Source organism: Oenanthe melanoleuca, chromosome Z, assembly GCF_029582105.1.
Source record: "Oenanthe melanoleuca isolate GR-GAL-2019-014 chromosome Z, OMel1.0, whole genome shotgun sequence".
NCBI lineage: Eukaryota > Metazoa > Chordata > Aves > Passeriformes > Muscicapidae > Oenanthe > Oenanthe melanoleuca.
The window spans coordinates 7746642-7765020 of record NC_079362.1 but is presented as its reverse complement, the minus strand read 5'-3'; the positions used below and the strand labels follow the sequence as shown (position 1 = coordinate 7765020).

General features: G+C 56.9%; 3 protein-coding genes across 3 annotated transcripts; 1 reads left to right on the top strand and 2 right to left on the bottom strand.

Annotated features, from left to right (window-relative positions):
- Positions 1-6151: 6151 nt before the first annotated feature.
- Positions 6152-7541, top strand: TOMM5 (translocase of outer mitochondrial membrane 5). Its single transcript, XM_056513299.1, has 2 exons — positions 6152-6373; positions 7146-7541. The coding sequence occupies exons 1-2, from the start codon at positions 6253-6255 to the stop codon at positions 7178-7180; spliced, it is 156 nt and encodes a 51-aa protein (XP_056369274.1). The 5' UTR covers positions 6152-6252; the 3' UTR covers positions 7181-7541.
- Positions 7542-10832: 3291 nt separating this feature from the next.
- On the bottom strand, positions 10833-12518 carry EMC4 (ER membrane protein complex subunit 4). The gene is made up of 5 exons (XM_056513297.1): positions 12403-12518; positions 12226-12325; positions 11738-11891; positions 11014-11174; positions 10833-10912 (listed from the first exon to the last, which is right to left on the bottom strand). The coding sequence occupies exons 1-5, from the start codon at positions 12477-12479 to the stop codon at positions 10877-10879; spliced, it is 528 nt and encodes a 175-aa protein (XP_056369272.1). The 5' UTR covers positions 12480-12518; the 3' UTR covers positions 10833-10876.
- Positions 12519-14524: 2006 nt separating this feature from the next.
- Positions 14525-16458, bottom strand: EXOSC5 (exosome component 5). The gene is made up of 6 exons (XM_056513296.1): positions 16310-16458; positions 15911-16024; positions 15146-15267; positions 14925-15065; positions 14769-14858; positions 14525-14689 (listed from the first exon to the last, which is right to left on the bottom strand). The coding sequence occupies exons 1-6, from the start codon at positions 16413-16415 to the stop codon at positions 14597-14599; spliced, it is 666 nt and encodes a 221-aa protein (XP_056369271.1). The 5' UTR covers positions 16416-16458; the 3' UTR covers positions 14525-14596.
- Positions 16459-18379: the final 1921 nt, after the last annotated feature.

Genomic DNA, 18379 nt, shown 5'->3' with positions numbered 1-18379 from the left:
ATGACCAGCCCCTGGTTTCCCGTGGCACACACAGTGTCTGGATGTGTGGAGGGGCTGCGGGCAGAGCTGGAGCAGCGCTGTCAGTGAGCCCTGTCCTGCTGCTCCTTCTCCTCTGCCAGCCCAGGGACTGTGCTGTGCCCCCACACCATCCTGGGAAGCTGGAGGCACCTGTGGGCTGGCAGGAGCCGTCCCTGCTCTGGTGTGATGGGCCTGGAGCCCTGGGGATGGCAGGAGGACGAGCTGCACCTGGCTGGACAGACAGGGAGGAAGCCTCTCCGTGGGCACAGAGCCAGGTGCTGCCATTAGTGCTGTACCCGTATCGATTCCTCAGCTGTGGCAGCAGCACCACGGCTCCAGCACCACCTGCTCTGCCTCTCTGTGCTGCTGCTGCCCAGGCCCTCTGCAAAGCCTCTGCTCTGCATCTCTGACACACACCCCTGTCAGTTCAGGAGTGCAGGTCCCTGGTGCTCTCCACCTCTCAGCAGTGGATGCCGAGGGCCAGGCCAGGCTAACACTGCCTTTCCCAGGAGGAAGGCATGCTGTCCTTCCAGCTGTCTGATGAGCCATCCCCACAATGCAGGAGAACCTGCAGAAACACCACAGGATAGCGCCTGAAGGGCCACTCCACAGAATGCTTTTATCGAGGAGAATCAGCCCACTGTGCTGAGTTCTTTGCTCCTAGAAACCTGACTGAGGACTCAAAAACAATTATCAGGACAGTTTGAATTTCTCTGGGGTATTTATTTCCTGCTGTCTGCACCAGCTGTGTCCTAGCATAGTTGCAGGACTTCATGGGAGCAAGGGAACCCAGTGGGGACAGAAGCCCAAGTTTCAGCTGCAGTGTCTGGGCCCTGCCAGATTCCCAGGCAGCTCTGCCCAGCCATCCCCTCTGCTCTGCCTCTCTGTCCCGCCCAGCATGCAGCCCTGCCACTGTCGCCTGCAGGCTCCACCCCTTGGCTAGTGGAGCTTGTTTCCACCTAGACCCCACAGTTTTCCAGAAAGATTACTGGCAGCAATGGCAAGAAGGAGCCAGAACCGAAGCAGCCTGCTGGCTTTGCCCTTGGGGTGAGGAGACAGACAGACTGTGCCTGTCCTCCACACATGAAACACTCCTTGACTCAGGTGGTCCTCCACTGCCACGTGGAGTGAACCTGTGAGGCAGGTCTGCAAACCAGCAGAAACTCATGTTCTGTGTCACCTTGTCAATCTGCTCTCAGCTAGAAAATGGTGAACCTGTTCCTAAACAATGCCAGGAAGGGACAGGGAGCTGCCAAAGCACTCACACAAGAGATGCACACACAGTACCCTGCTGGACGTTTGGCCCATTCCCCTGGGTGTGTGTGTTGGGCTGATGTGGCCAGCAATGTGAATTCTGTGTATCCCAGCAATGTGAATTCTGTGTATCCCAGCAATGTGAATTCTGTGTATCCCAGCAATGTGAATTCTGTGTATCCCAGCAATGTGAATTCTGTGTATCCCAGCAATGTGAATTCTGTGTATCCCAGCAATGTGAATTCTGTGCATCCCAGCAATGTGAATTCTGTGCATCCCAGCAATGTGAATTCTGTGTATTCCAGCAATGTGAATTCTGTGTATCCCAGCAATGTGAATTCTGTCCCATCTGCTGCAGCCAGCTGGGGCAGTGACCCTGATCTCCTGGCACACATTATCTGCTCATGGGCCATCTTTAAACCAGCTGGGCAATCATCTTTATCTTCCCACAGCCCATCCTCCCTCCAGGAGATATCTCCTGTTAATGGCCATGAGTCCCAGGGCATGACTGATAAAATTCCATCATCCCACTGGGAGATGCTCCAGCCAGGGGAGGAACCAAGCCTTTCCTACCCAGATAAAAACTGACATTTGGGACACCAGGGAACCTTCTTTCCACTGGATTCCAGAGGAAAGCCAGACCTTTCCACATCATCCCTGGAGCTTCAGAGGAAACTGCACCTTCTCCAGGAGCACTGCTCCAGCTGAACCACATCTGCCCCTGCAGGAGGATGCAGCCACCATTGAATGGGACTGTGCCAACACCCTGACTGACTGACGGGTGTCAGCTTGGATTCTGACTCTGGCAGGGTTGGGATTGTTCTGTGTAATACTGCATTTCTATTTGAATTTTCCTAGGAAAGAACTGTTATTCCTAATTCCCATATTTTTGCCTGAGAGCCCCTTCATTTCAAAATAATAATAATTTGGATTTAGGGGTTTACATTGTCCATTTCAAAGAGAAGCTTCTGCCTTTATTGGCAGACACCTGTCCTTCAAACCAGGACAGTGTCCTCAGGGCTGCCAGGGACAGCAGTGCTCCGTGCTCCCCTCCTGTCCCCCAGGGCCAGCAGGTGTGATGTGCATCCCCCTGGTGCCCCATGAAGAGCTGCTTGCACACCTACTGGGCTCACACAATAGTTATTCTTCCAAACCCACTGTCCTATGGAACCACACAATGCTCATTCTGTGGGATCACGTCAAACATTAACCAAGAGCAACGGGAGAGTCACCAGCCCAGTTACACCAGCTCAGCTCCGTATTTGGAAAGTTACATCAAAGTGTTTCAATTGCTCAGCAATTGAAACTCTGGGGTCTGTGACCACCAAGAGACCCCAGAAGAATCCACAAGGGAAGGGAATATAACTTAATGATTTTGGGGAAATCACTATCCTATATATGCTTATTCCAGGAAAATAAATGACTATGTCAGTAAAATATAGAAACCAAACAGGAGTTTTTTCAACATGCACAGTATTTCAGAGATGTCCCCTCATGTACCTAGCCAAATAAAGAATAGCAGGCTCTTAATGCTCCATTGTTGTTAGGGATTTGTTCAACTGATCTTGGTACCACCATGGCCAAAACAGCTGTGGTTTAATGCACACAGGGCTGCTTGGCAGAGTGTGATCACAGCACTGGCTCAGCATTTGCAGATCTCTGCAATCCCTTTGCACATTCCTTGATCCTTTTTCCAATCCCTCTACTTCCTTTGCCTGCTCAGTCTGCTCCCAGACGAACAGCCAGTCTATAACTTCTTTTTTCCCCATTGCTATCATGTGGGGGTTTTTTTAAGATCTGTGTCTAATTCGGTATTTCTGACAGCTTTGCCTTGGTACTATCTGGGCATTTTGTGCTACAGCTGGCACAGCTGCTGAGAAGCTCTGGCCTTGCTCCTGGAGGCCAGGAATTACTCAACTTAAGAATACATTAGCATTAGGAAAATAATTATTTCCGCTTTCTGAAATATGTAAATAAAACATTGTTTGAAATTAGCAATGTGGCCCTTAATAAAAGGGCTTGCTGCACTTCATCATCTTCATACCAATACTTTGGTATTCCAGCACTAGAAGCATTTTGGGTACAGTTATTTTTAGATGGTTGAATCCTTCTCCTTACAAAACCAAAGTGTTTTGTACGTTTTGGTGCTTTGTTTCAGACCCCAGGGTAAAAGGATGGCTTCTTCTGGAGAGCTGTACACCTACCTTTATCTTCTCAGTCTTGTACTTACTAATCCAGCTCCTCTTGGGTCTGGCCTCTCCTCACACCACTGCTCCATAACAGGAGTGTCTCCAGCTGTGCCTGTGGCAATGTCTGCACCTTCTGCCAGCTTCTCATGCTGTCATCTACCACGCACAGGGGGTGCCAGGCTCTGATCAGAGACCTCAGTCAGCAGGTCACAATCCTTCTGCAGCTCCAGGGAATAGAAGGCAATATTCTCCTGTAATTTTGGGACTGAAGACAGGGTATGCACTCCCCAAGCCTTGGAGCTTGCAGGTTTGGGGGAATTCTGGAAACTTGCCACAAACATTTCAAGCAGGACAAAACTCAAAGCTGAGGCATTCTCTGCCTTGCCAGCCACCTCACACCTGAAGTCTCTGGCCCATCCAGTGGGAACATCTCCCACTGGAAATGTTTCTCATCCCTCCATCTCACAAGGGACGAGCAGAATGGGATGGTTCCAGTGGCAGAACTCCCCAGTCCCTGTCCTGGCAGAGCCCCACCTGTCCTGCTTCTTAGCAGCAGCTGTGTCCCCTGCTTGCTCCAGTTCCTGCTCAATACTGCATCGTGCTCCATGCTGCTTTGCCCAGATTTGCTCACATTCCTTCATCTCCTCCCCAGCAACAGCCCCTCTCCCACTTTTCCAACAGAAATTGAGACTGGGAGGAACAGCAGGCACAAAATGCACAATGAGACTCCTTGGTCTTCTGCCAAAGTGGGCTCAGACCCTGCCAGCCTGTTCCTGCTGGCAAGCACTGGAGAGAGCCACCTGTCAGAGCAAATAATGAGGTTTCCTGGAGCTGGCACAGCCACGAGCGTGTGTCAGCAGGGGACCTGGGCAGCTGTGTTGTGCTTTCCCTCAGGACTCGGCTGGAAAGCTCTTGGGAGGGCATTGCTACACCTCCTGTGCTGGGACAGGCTGGCAGGAGCACTGGGCTTGAACATCCTGTGACTGAAGGCTGTGCTGTGCTTTGGGAATGCTGCTCCTTGCCCACCTGGCTCAGGCCTGCAGCCAGGAGAGCTCAATTAGCCCTGTAATCACTGGCACAGTGGGAGCAGCTGCTCTGGAATGGCCTTTGCCTCGGGTCACAGGCAGCTTGGGTGAGAGAATTCCTTTTCTCTGGCTGGCTGCAGAGCCTGGGCATCTTGTGGGGATGCTGAGTGGAGCCACAGGGCTCTGCCTGCTCACCTGCCCCTCTCAGGCAGCCCTGGAGCCTGTGTCCACCTAGGGCAGCATTCCTTGTGCTCCGAGTGCTGCACAGCTGGAGGGTGTCACTGCTCCCCCAAGGAAGGATGTGTTTGGCATCTGAGCTTTGGGCACTTTGGGCCTCGGGAAAGGAGATTTAAGCCCTGAAACTGAGCAGCCAGCAAGCTCTGAGTGTGTCCAGGCCTTGGGACTGAGGGGCCTGTTTGCTACAGTTACCCAGTTCCTTCATTCATTAGTGTTCTAGTGTTACTAGTCATTAATTAGTGCTCTCCCTGCTGGGTAACGATTCCCTCTGTGCTCCCATCCCCTAGTGCCCTGCTCAGTCTGTCCCTGCTGTGGGTCACTGTTCCTGGGGTCACTGCCAGGCCCTGCCCTGCTGCAGTCGCTGTTCCCAGCCCAGCCCAGCTCGGTTACTGAGCTGCCTTGAGGAGTTGTGCCCAATGTCCCTGTGGCCCCTCAGTCCTGCCCTGCCCGTGTCCAGTGCCAGGGAATCCCTCTGGACATCCCCCAGGCCACTGCAGCCCGGCCAGCCCTGGCCCTGACCAGGATTTGTGCCCAGCAGGATTTGTGCTCCCAGCTCCTGGGCACACTGAGAGCTCGCTGGCTGCTCGGTTTCAGGGTGTGATGATCGATAAAAGATTCGTGTTAACCATAAAAGTATTGGGATTTGTAAAAGCCAGCATACTCAGGTCTGAAATGAAGCATAACACTAAAGAAAGGGACATATAAGATTAAATAATTTTAAATCCCTTGTTATGAATATTATGTTTCTAAATAAGTTGTATCTACTGACAGCTTGCAAAACAAGGCTTTCACACAGCCCAACATATCCTGGAAAATCAGGGTTCCTGCCTTTGTGTGATCAATTGCAGCCTATCCCTGAGACCAGACTGCCTGAATTCTGTCATTTATCTACCAACACCAGATGGTTATCTATGGGATTGACAAATTGTCTAGAGACTCACATTGTCCAGCAATCCCAGGGACCACCACTGCTTACCTGGCAGAATTATGACAACAAAACAATAACAATTATTCATGACTACAAGGAAACCATGCTGTAAAAGGGAGCTGCAAACCAAAGTTGGGTGGAGCATGGAGTGGGCAGTGACCCCTCTGCCTCCCCAGTGCTGCTTGCTCTGTCTAATAACATAAAGAAATCTAAATTTTACTGAATATCGAGGCTTTTGTTCCTCATTTATAACAAGGGGTTAAATGTCCTTTCCTGAGGTCCAAAGTGCCCAAAGCTCCAACGCCAGAGGGGGCTTCTGGGGGAGCTGTGGTGCCGTCCAGCCCTGCCCGTGCCCGCGGAGGGCTCCCCACAAGCTGCGGATGGAGCTGTCGCTGTCTGTGTCGCTGTCCCGGACCCGGTTCCGCTCCCCGGTTCCGCTCCCCTCACGCCCGGGCGGAAGCGGCGCCGTCCCCGCGCTCAGTGCGCCTGCGCCCGCAGCGGTCACGTGACGAGTGAAGCATCCGGTCACGCGTTTCCGCCGCGCGTGGCCGCCAGCGGCGCCGGGGCCGTGACCGAGACCGAGACCGAGACGCGCTCCGGGATGTTCCGCATCGAGGGGCTGGGACCCAAGATGGACCCGGAGGAGCTCCGGCGGAAGATGCGCCGCGACGTCCTCGCCTCCGTCCGCAACTTCCTCATCTACGTCGCGCTGCTGCGGATCAGTGAGTGACCGGCGTGTGCCGGGCCGCGTTCGCGGGACGTGCCGCGCCTCGGTGCCGTGCCGGAGCCGCCGGGGCGCGGGCACAGCGGGGCGGTGTCTCGGCCGGGATTGGGGTGTCTGATGTTATAAATGAGAAGCAATAGTCTCGATATTCAGTAAAATTTAGATTCCTTTATTTTATATAGACAGGGCAATGCAGCGCTGGGGAGGCAGAGGGGTCACTGCCCACTCCATGCTCCACCCAACTTTGGTTTGCAGCTCCCTTTTACAGCATGGTTTCCTTGTAGTCATGAATAATTGTTATTGTTTTGCTGTCATAATTCTGCCAGGTAAGCAGTGGTGGTCCCTGGGATTGCTGGACAATGTGAGTCTCTAGACAATTTGTCAATCCCATAGATAACCATCTGGTGTTGGTAGATAAATGACAGAATTCAGGCAGTCTGGTCTCAGGGATAGGCTGCAATTGATCACACAAAGGCAGGAACCCTGATTTTCCAGGATATGTTGGGCTGTGTGAAAGCCTTGTTTTGCAAGCTGTCAGTAGATACAACTTATTTAGAAACATAATATTCATAATAGGGGGATTTAAAGTAAAATGATTTAATCATATATGTTCCTTTCTTTAGTGTCATGCTTCATTTCAGACCTGAGTATTCTGGTTTATACAAACCCCAGTACTTTTGTGGTTAACACGAATCTTTTATCAGTTATCACGCTGAGGTGCTGCAGTCTCGCGCCGCCCGTGTTCAACTTCGCTTTGTTTTCTCCCTCAGCTCCCTTCGTGCTCAAGAAGCTGGACAGTATATGACCCCTGGGGGCCCAGTGCCCCAGCCTGCGGATCGAGCTGCAGCTGCTCTCCCCCGGGTGCTACCCAGATGTGGTGTCAGAGGCAGCCAGATGGCTCCAAACGCCTCAGCCCGGCACGTCCAGCCGGAGTGACCGCCAGGCTGGCAGCATGGACAGCACCCCTGGGCCCTGCAGCAGATTCTGGCCGTGCAATGCTCAGCAGTGTGGTCAGGCAGTGACTCGTGACAGAACATTCCCTGTGCTGTGAACAAAGCCCCTGTCCATGTGCTGCCCACCCCCCACCTGTCCCTGTGCAATGTCCGGTCTGCCCTGCACCCAGCTCACAAACAGTTTGACATCAAATAAACGGGAGAGCAGCTGTGTCTCTGCGCCCTGGTCACATTTTATATTTGATCATAATCACTCGGTGAGATGGAGTGGGCTGGGATGATTTCCCTGGGTGCTACCCTGAGCTTACCACTCCTGGCAGGGAGGGTGGGATGTGTTTCCCACAGGGAGCCAGAACACAGAGCAGTGCCAGTATTGCATTTTAAGGCTGTAGGAGTGGTGAGAAAGATAATGCAACACCAGGGCAGCTCTGGGTGCCTCCCAGCTCTGCCTGGCCCGGGAACAGGGGGATCTGTCCTTGGCCCATGGGTGGGGCCTCAGCCCCGGGCCAGGGGGTCCTGGAAGTGCAGCTCACGTTTGAGAACAGGGTGTTAATTTGGGAGCAGGTGCCTTCTGTATTCAGGAAAATTAGCCATCCACATGTGGCTCTGGATCCCCCTGGGAAATGAAATCCAGGCCATTCTCAGCTCAGCTGACCTGGTGGCTAAAGGGAGGAAGATGCTTTTCCCCTTCTTGTCTCAGAAGAGGAATTTTCCTTCTGTTCTGGCCCAGGGATGTCCATGCCAAGTCCTGGTCCTAATGCTGGGGACAGTCCTGACAGCAGGGTCAGGGCTCTGATGGTCTGGCTGTGGTGTAAGGGTTACACACTGACTTTGGAGAAAGGAGGTAAAACAATTCAAAGGTGTTCCCAGGTCCAGCACAAGGCCAGATCCTTGTGAGATCCACATGGGATCCATGTGGGATCCCCAGGCACTCCCCAGAGCAGCTGGAGGTGCTCTCACAAATGATCCAGCCATCCCAGTTCTGTGCACCTGCCAGCAGGGAAGCTCTACATGATTCTACAGCACTAGCCAGGCATCTCTTCACAAACTGCCCCCTTGTAACCCACATTTGTGTCTCCTTGCCTTACAGGCTGCTGGTTTTGCTAACAGGGGTTCCTTCCCTGGGCAGGCTGTGTCATTCCCAGGGACTTTGTCACCTGCTGTGCCTGCCCCACTGCTGTGCCAGGATGATCAGTGGTGTCTGAGCTCCAGCAGGAGCTTTGGGGAATGGGGCAGACCCGGGGAAGGAGACCCTCCAACTGGCATTGGTGTGCAGTGTCCCTGGAGACACAGCTGGAGCAGGCAGCCACTACAGCTGGGAAGACAGGGAAAGTTACCAGGAATGACCAGAGCTGTGGCTCATGGACATGACTCCAGGTGGCCAAGAAGGCCAGTGGCCCCTGGGCTGTGTCAGGGACAGGGTGGCCAGCAGGGCAGGGCAGGGACTGTCCCTGTGCTGGCACTGCTGGGCTCCATCTCCAGGCTGTGTCCAGCTCAGGTCAGGCAGGAGCCCGAGGGGCTGCAGTGTCCAGGGAAGGGAATGGGGCTGGGAAGGGGCTGCAGAATTCCTGAGGGAGCTGGAAGGGGCTCAGCCTGGAGAAAAGGAGGCTCAGGGGGCCCTTGTGGCTCTGCACAACTACCTGACAATGTTGCCAGCTGAAAACTTGATTGCACCTGGTGAGTTAATACAATGATCATTTAGCAAAATCGTTAGACTGTGCAAGTGCACAATCAAAAGTACAATAAACATTAACCAAGGAAAGGATTAAGAAACTACACTTCATTGATTCAAAGCCTCACAAATTAATGAGCTAAGCCACCTATGTCAGCCTTTCTCCTACCTGGGCACCGGTTCACTGAGTGCTGTGAGGTCACATCAGAGGCCACTAAAGACACCCCTGGGCCAGGAGAATGCATGTGCTGGTGAGAGGGAAGGTGTGTTAATGACTCCAGGGAAATAGTTACCACATATGTGTTTGTTCTGGGAAAACCTGCGAACGTGCATGTAAAACACAGCCTGGGATCAGCAGCCTTTCTTGTGGTCAGCTTGCACAAAATTTCAGAGGAGACAGCCCCTCATGCCCCCAGCTGGATGAAGAATGGCTGCTGCTTCCTGCTGCACTGCTGTTAGGGAGTTTATTTTTAATGATTGCTGGTAGCAGCAGGGGACAGCAAGGGAGATTTGGGATCTGCTCCAGGAACAGGGACAGGAGAGGGAACAGCTCAGGCTGGGTAAAGGAGCTCAAGTTGGGCAGCAGCAGGAATTTCCCCATGGAAAGGGAGCTCAGGGATTGCAAGTGCCCAGGGAGGTTTGCAGTGCCCATCCCTGGAGGTGTCACCTGGAGGTGGCACTGAGAGCTCTGGGCTGGGGACAAGGTGGGGATCAGGAACAGCTGGGACTGCATGGGCTGGGAGGGATTTTCCAAAGTGGATGAGTCTGTGGGAGGACATTGGGAAAGGTGTGGGGGCCTCACGTGGGAGGTGTGGCGTGGGAAATGCTGTGCTTGGGGTCACCATGCCCAGGGACACCCCGGGACATGCCACAGCCAGCTCAGCTGAGGGAGCTGTGACATCCATCATGTTCCCACTGGCTGCACCAGGAGGAGGCCCTGCCCCATCCCAGGCCCCCAGTGCAGCTGGGGTGGTGTGGAAAGGCACTGGGAGCTGGTGGGATACTCTGGGATTGGGCTCTGGGCCATGATGACCATCCTGGAGTCCTGGGTCACACTCAGAGTCCTGCAGAGGGCACGAGGCTATACTGGGAGGCACTGGTCCATACTGGAGAGCAGAGGTTTGGGCCTACTGGGAGCAACAGTGGAAGAAATTACTGAAAAAGGGAGGGAGAAAAGTATGAAAGAACAAGGGAAGAGGACAAAAATGAGGCACAAATGGGCAAGAAATGGTGAGAAAAACAATCAGAAGGGGAAACTACCGAACTAAAATGGTGAAATGTGGCAGAAACCAGCAAGGTGGTCACACCCTGCACCATCCCAATGTAGGCCCAGTGCTCCCAGTGCAATACTGGCCTTCACCACAGGTCTTCTGGCACAATCCCAGTAGGGGCTGCCACAGTTTCAGTATGTCCCAGTATGTGCCCAGTGCACCACGAGCACTCCCAGTACAATGCCAGTGAGCCACAGCTCCTCAAGCAGGATCTCAGTATGACACCAGCATGACCTATAGTCAAATCAGGATCCTGACATGATCCCCAGTGTTCCCAGTATGAACCCAGGGCTTCCAGTACAGAGCCAGCCTCAGGCTGAGGCTCTCCACAAGTATATTCCCGGTGTTCCCAGTATGGCCCCCAATGTGGCTCTGAGTGTAGCTCCGGTGCACGTCCCAGTACAGGCCCCAAACCTCCCAGTGCTCCCACTGCAGGTCCCAACGCTCCCAGTGCACTCCCAGTGGTCCCAGTACAGCCCAATAAACATTTTTTGGTTCACCCCACCCCAGTGCTGCCTTGGGCTGAGTCCCCAGACCCTCAGAATCCCCCCAGAAACGATGTCACCATCCTGCCAATGCCTTTATTGGTGGGTGGGCGCAGGGGGTCACAAGATCAGGCCCCCCCCAGTGAATTCCATCCGCTGCCAAGAGAGGGGAGAGAGGAGGGGTGAGTGGGGGGACCCGGGTGTGTGACACCCCAGGACCCCCGACTCTGTGGGGTGCCCCAGGACCCCAGGCTCACCTGAGGGGGCGTGACAAAGGCCAGCCAGTCGGAGGGGCGGGTGGGCAGCAGCCCCATGGCCTGGCACTTGTAGAGGGCCAGTGCCAGCCCCAGCCCGTTGCCCACCAGGAACACCAGACCCTGCAGTGCCCGCCGGCTTGAGCTCTCCAGGGCCTTCAGTGCTGGGGGGGACAGAGGGGACTGGGGTCCTGACAGTGACCCCCAGAGCCGGCACAGGGGCTGTGAGAGGTGGGGAGCACCACAGGGAGAGGGCTGGGCAAGGGGGAATGATGTAGAGATGGCTGTGGGGCTGTGGGAGACATCTGAGTGTCCATGGGAGACCTGGGGGGGTTGTGGGGACACCTGGGGGGCTGTGGGGACACCTGGGGGGGCTGTGGGGACACCTGGGGGGCTGTGGGGACACCTGGGGGGGCTGTGGGGACACCTGGGGGGGCTGTGGGGACACCTGGGGGGGCTGTGGGATCACCTGGGGGGGGCTGTGGGGACACCTGGGGGGCTGTGGGATCACCTGGGGGGGGCTGTGGGGACACCTGGGGGGGCTGTGAGATCACCTGGGGGGGCTGTGGGGACACCTGGGGGGGCCTGTGGGGACACCTAAGGAGCTGTGGGGACACCTGGGGGTGCTGTGGGGTTGTGTGGAGTCTCAGGGAGCTGTGGGAATTCAAGAGGACCTTGGGGCTGTGGGACACCCAGGGGACTGTCCCTGCACGGGGGCTGCACTCACTGGCAGAAAGGGACATGAGGGCCTGCAGCGGGCGCCAGCCCATCATGCAGACCATCATGGCCGGGAAGATGGAGATGGTGTTGCCAGCCATGTACATGATGAACAGGTTCATGGGGATCTGCTTCAGCGGCGCCAGAGCCACGTCCCAGCAGCGCTGCAACAACAGGGGGCCAGGTGTGGCGCATGGGGACCCGGCATTTGGGGGGAAACCAGGGCGGGGACCACCCCTCATGCGTGCCCGGGGCCGGGGGAGCACCACAGGGACCCGGGGCAAGGACCACCCCCGCAGGGAGCCGGGTGCGGGGGACCCACGGGGGGCCTGAGGTAGGTCCAGCCCCTGCAGCTGCCCGGGGTGTCTGGGCCAGGGATACTCTGGGGACCCGGGATCTGGGGATACCGGGCCAGGGACCACCCCGGTGGGCAGTGACCACTCCTGCAGAGCGGTCCGTGCCGTGCGGGGCCACAGCACACCCCCCCACCCCTCACACCTTCTCCATGAGGATCTTGTCGCTCTCGTGGACGCCGCCCTCCCCCAGCTGCCGGTCAGCGAAGCCGAGCGGGCCGCGGCCCTCGGCGGCTCCGCGGGGCCTGGGGACAGCGGGGCGGGTGAGCGCGGAGGTCTCGGCGCCCCGGCCGCCCCGTGCCCCCCCGCCCCCGCGCCTCACCGTCCCCCCGGTGCCGCCCCCAGGTCCAGCGACCACTTGAACCGCCGGCTGCGGAGCGCCGCCGCCGCCGCCGCCATGTCTGCGCCGCGTCACGTGGGGTGTGCGTGCGTGGTCACGTGCGGGGCACGTAAAGACCCCGCCCCCCCGTTTCCCCTGGTTCGTTTTTCTGGGTGTAATGAGGATTTTCGTAGTGCGGGAGGCATGGTTCGTGTAATAAATAACGAGCCTTTTGTTCGCTCCCTGACATTGAAGGAATTTTGCCAAGACTTATGAGGCCAGGATGTTAATTGTTTTGCTTTGATCCTCTGACAGACAGACCTTGAAAAAGATATCGCTAGAACTTGTTAATAGTTTTGCTCTGCTTGATAGGCCTTAAAGTAAAAAGACAAAATGTGTTCTGCTTTTGCTTGCATAATCACATATTGTTTTAAGTGCCAAGAAAGGAGTCAGTGGCTGAGGAAGACTACTCGCCCTCATCCCCCGACCACCAGAAGGCAGAAAAAGACCCCCTAGCAACTGGAGGAGCATGCGCAGAATTACTAAAGGAGGAGCACGTCACCCAAAAACCTAACAGCTTAAAAGGAACAGACTAAGGGGGGGTGGGTGCAGCAGGTGGTGGAGTGGAGACTCCCCTGCTGTCCAGCGCGCTGAATTTGCTTTTGCTTTCTGTAACCAATAAATCTTTTAAATTGTTATTTGATCTTTAATGGCCCATTGCGCTCATTTATAACAGTTCGTGTAGGTTTGTTTGTTTTTAAAATTAGTTTTTTAAAATATTTTTTATTTGTTAGGGGCTTCCCCCGCTAGTACCGGCCCCATTTCACGTCTTTCAGAACCCCCCCCATTGCACCCTTAATTGTCCCCCCATCACGGAGCCCAAAATCCCATCGAACCCCGCTATCCCGGCCCATATCCCCCACTGGTGGCCGCTGTAGCCTCCCTTCGGAGCCGTTATTGCCCCCATTTCCCCCCGAAATTGCCCCCCGCGCCCACACTGCCCCTACTCATTGATTCCCCATCCTCCCCCGCGCACATCCATCGCTCTTGCGCGGCGAGACACGCTAGCACCGCCCCTTACACCACGTGACCCACCCAATACCGCCTTCCTATTGGTCGCGGAGCCTCAAGCCCCGCCCAGGGGGACAAGAAGTACGTCACCGCGTGGGGCCGAGGGTGACGCCGCTATGCTCGGAAGGTCACAGCGGGGCGTCAGAACCTCTTCACCGGCTGCGCCGCCATCTTGAGCGTACTAGCACATGTGTGGCCCCGCAGGAGCCGCCATGTTTGGTGTACCTGCACGCGTGTGACACCCCGGCAGCCGCCATGTTTGGTGTACCAGTAGAACACTAATCTTAGAAAATTACTATTTTAGTTACCTTGCTGAAAATAATTAAAACTTAGAAAGGAGTAGTTATCTGAAACTTAAATAATTGATTGTCTGTCATTTCATGTTTGTCCAGCTGTGCTTACAATGGGAAAAGACGAAACTAGTGAGCAGATCCAAAGGAACATGGACAATGCAACCAGAAACCCATTCTTTGGGAAATTGGACTATCCCCAGAAATCATTTGTATTGTCATTGATAGAAAAGGTCAAGAGCTTACGTGAGAAAGACTCCCCTTACTTCCTCCTTTTAAGACCCCTCCCCACAAAAACGACCCCAGACTTAATTTAAGAAGTCAATCAATGCTTAATAGCTATTCTAGCTAATTACCATAGGAAGGGGACATGGGAGGGGCTGTTATTATGAATATGTATTTGTTTGAATCCTTTGTCAGTAAATAGATTCTGTGATCACCTGTGATTTTGCAGTGTGTATCAGAGGATTACCTCACTGCTGCCCAGCGCTGAATAAACACACGCTTTGTAACTTTGAATTGTTAGAGAGTCTTGTCTGTCACAGTTGAGTGTTGGTATTAGACCAAAACTCTTATTTTGGTAATTCACAGCACGTTTGTCACCCCAGGAAGCAGCATGTGGGGTGTCCCACCAGCACCATGCCCCAGCCATGCCCATGTCCCCACCCTGCCCTGGAGCCAGCAGATTCCAACACTATCCCCAGGCCGGTCACTGTGCCCCTCTCAGGAGACCCCACAGCTCTGGATGGACTCAGGAGGCAGAGTGGAGGGGAAAACAGTCCTTTACTGAGTGCAGGGGGTGCAGGCAGTCCAGCTGCCCGCGGGGAGTGCCCAGCTCAGGACTTGGAGTAGCGGCGGCGCACGGAGTCGCGGTAGAACTGGAAGATGGTGTCGGCAGCGCGCTGGGCTGCGGCCAGGCACTGCTGCATCTGCACGAGCAGGGAGAAGGGTCCTGTTAGGACCTGTGAGGGAATCCCACACCCCAAACCCCCCTGGGGAGTTGCTCACCTCCTCCACGGAGCAGCTGCCCTTGGTGGTGGCCATCAGCACCTTCCTGTCGCTGCTGGCGATGGCGAAGCTGAGGATGGCGCGGGCCTCCTGCGGGGACATGGGTCAGGGGGGCTCGGAGGGCACACCCAGAGCTGCTCTCCCCCCAGGGCTCACCTGCTCCTGGCGGGCTGTGGGGTCCAGCAGGATGGTGCCGTCGGGCTGCAGGGCGCAGGTGACCCCACAGAAGAGGGCGGCGAGGGGCAGCCCCGCATCCAGCAGCGCCATGCAGGCGGCGTTCAGGCAGCAGGACAGCAGCTGGGGCGTGTCAAGGGACCCAACAGCCCCGAGCCCCCTGCCCCAGACCCCCCAGAGCCACCCCACAAAGGGAAGGATACAGAGCCAGCGTCGCTGAGCACCTGCAGCACCAGGGAGATGGCGGTGCGCGGGTGCAGCACCCCCAGCACCACGGCCTCGCACGTCTGCCGCAGCAGCTGCTCCCTGCTGCGCTCCAGCACGCCTGCACAACGAGGAGAGCGTCTCAGCTCCCCAGGAACCCCCTCTGGCCTTTGAGCTTTGGGCACTTTGGGCCTCAGGAGAGGAGATTTAACCCTGAAACCGAGCAGCCAGCGAGCTCTCAGTGTGCCCAGGCCTTGGGAGCACAAATCCTGGTCAGGGCCAGGGCTGGCCGGGCTGCAGTGGCCTGGGGGATGTCCAGAGGGATTCCCTGGCACTGGACACGGGCAGGGCAGGACTGAGGGGCCACAGGGACATTGGGCACAACTCCTCAAGGCAGCTCAGTAACCGAGCTGGGCTGGGCTGGGAACAGCGACTGCAGCAGGGCAGGGCCTGGCAGTGACCCCAGGAACAGTGACCCACAGCAGGGACAGACTGAGCAGGGCACTAGTGGGGATGGGAGCACAGAGGGAATCGTTACCCAGCAGCAGGGAGAGCACTAATTAATGACAGAACTGGGTAACTGTAGCCAATGAACACCAATCCTTTGTTCGCTAAAATGTATACATAATGAAGGAGTTGGGTTGTGCCGGATTTGTAGATTTGCCACCCAGAAAAATGTAGATACAGACTTTAAATAAAGCAAACACCTCAACTCTGGGGGAAAGAACCCGTTTTGGGGCAGGGACAGGACAGTGGGTCCCCACCTGGCAGCCCCACCTTGGGGCGCAGCAGCACCTCCAGCGCCGCCCGGTCCGGCAGCTCCTTGCTGACCTTGGCCTCCGCCGGGCCGTACAGCCCCGCCAGCACCGAGGTGTCACCTGGGGACAGACAGGAGAGGTCACGGTGAGGAGACCCGGGAACCCTGCGGAACCCGGCCAGGGGAGAACGGGAGCTCCGGGAAGCACAGAATGGGAGACCTGGGACGGGCAGCACCACAGACGTGCAGGAATGGCTGGGAAGGAATGAGAAGCCCCGCGAAGCGGAGCCTACACGGGCTGGGAAGGAGTCTCGGGAGAGGAAGGTTGGGAAGGAAAGAAGGGGAGCCCGGGAAGGGGGCCTCACGGGACGGGATGGGGAGCCCCGAGGATGGGAGCCCTACAGACCCTGCAGGAAGGCAGCCGAGCCGTCGGGCCGCGAGAGCAGCCCCAGCTCGCAGGAGAAGGGCCGCAGCCGGCACTGCCCGCCCGCCGCCTCCAGCTCCACCGCCATTACCGCCGCCGTTCCGCTCCCGCCGCCAACGTCGCTTCCGCTTCCGGGCCACGCGACAGCCAATCAGCGCCGGGAGTCGCGACTGGTCCGCCCCCCTCAGGACATGAGGCCGGAATCGCGGCTGAGGGAGGGGACACGAGGGAACAGGCAGGAACAAGGGGATGGATTCCACTGATTGGTGAATGGGAAAGGAGATTTGCCTTTACAAACAAACTGTAGGTTTGCTGATAAATTAAATTGGATATCGAAAGATGAAAGAAGAAATGGGGGAAAACCATTTATTCTATAAGAATTAAAAATGAAAAGGGAGGGTTGTACACTGGAGGGAATCTCAGGTATCAGGTGTTTGGGCAGTCTGTGCAGCTCAAGTGCCTCAGCAATGGGGAAAGAGAGAGGGAAATTGGGATAAAAGGAGGCTGCAGCCTCCAAAAATCTGAGATATCCCAGGGGATGCCCCATGGCCTCTCCTTTACTGGAATAAAGTAAAAGGATTCCTCTGTCTCCTTTATGGATATAAAGCTCTGGTGTTGTGGATTAATTTTCCTGAGAGTGCCCATCCACGTGGGAGCTGCCCAGGGCACCTGTAAGCCCCACACCCGAGCAGGGGCTGCCTCACTGTGGCAGCGACCCGGGGACAGCATCTTTGGCCCTTTGGGCTTTCCTGCCCCCACAAGAGCTCCTGGACAATTCCCAGCTGCCTGCTTGGAAAGGACTGATGATCTCCCGTCACAAAAATTGAGAGATGTCAACAACGTGTTGACTGAAGGGTTCTGAAAGGAAATGGGAAGTTCTGGCAAAACAGGACACGGCAATCTTTCTATACACGAGCACTTGGGAGTCACTCCCGCACGCAGGATCTCCCGGGCTGTAGGTGGAAAGGCGCCCAGGAGAAGGGAGAGCGAGACTGTGCCAAGGAAACAGCCTTTTATTTCCTCCTTGGTTTTCTCCTTCTGACCATCCAAGGGTTCCGGCTTTTGTCGGCCCTCCTCCTCTGACAGCGGCGGGTGGCCCGGGGCCGGGGGCTCCTGCCCCGCCGGGGCGCGGACGGACCCGGAGCCGGCGCGTTCTCCAGCGGCGCGGCCCGGGGCTGGTGCTGGTGCTGGTGCTGCTCTGCTCCGGCCCAGGGCTGGTGCTGCTCCAGCCAGGCCCGGGGCTCGTACTGCTCTGGCGGGGCGGGCTCTGGCTCGCTGGGGCTCTCGCCCCGCTCGCCCTGCTCCTCGGGGGCAGCCTGGGCTCGCCGCTGCAGCCAGACGTCCCTGCAGCGGCGCACGGTGACGTGGATCAGCCCGTGGATCAGCGGCGCCGTGTACTCGCCCAGGTAGCCCTGCAGCATGTGCGTGAGCCCCTCCCGGTCCGGGCCGCAGATGCACAGCGTGGACAGCGCGATGCTCTCCACCTGCCGCGCCTCCCACCACTGCGGGCCGTAGATGGCGTCCAGGCTCTGCCGCAGCCACGGCCGCACCGGGTCCAGCAGCTGCTCGCGGCCGTGCAGCAGCTCGGCCCACAGCTCGGCCGGGAACCGCTCGGCGGGCTCGGGGCGCGGCGGCGCGGGCGGCGCGGGCGGCGCGGGCGGCGGCCGCGTGTAGACCAGGTGGAACAGCGCCCTGCGCGCCCAGCTGTGCGGCTGCGGCGGCTGCCCGCCCGGCGTCAGGATGCACTGCAGGACATCGCTGCCGCCCGCCGCCGAGAAGCGGGCGCTGAGCACGGGGCTGCCGCACTGCGGGCACGTGGGGCTGCTGGCCGAGTGGCGCAGCAGGCAGCCCAGGCAGAACTGGTGGCCGCAGGGCACGGCGGCCGTGTCGCTGTGCACCGTGTGGCACACGGGGCAGTTCCACTCGGTCTGCGTGGCTTTGCTGTCGCCCGGCGGGGCCGCGGGCGGGGACAGGGACAGCAGGCTCCCCATTGCTGGCGCTGCAGGTGGTGCGGGGCTCGCAGATCTCCGAGGTCTCTTCCAGCCTCGTTGG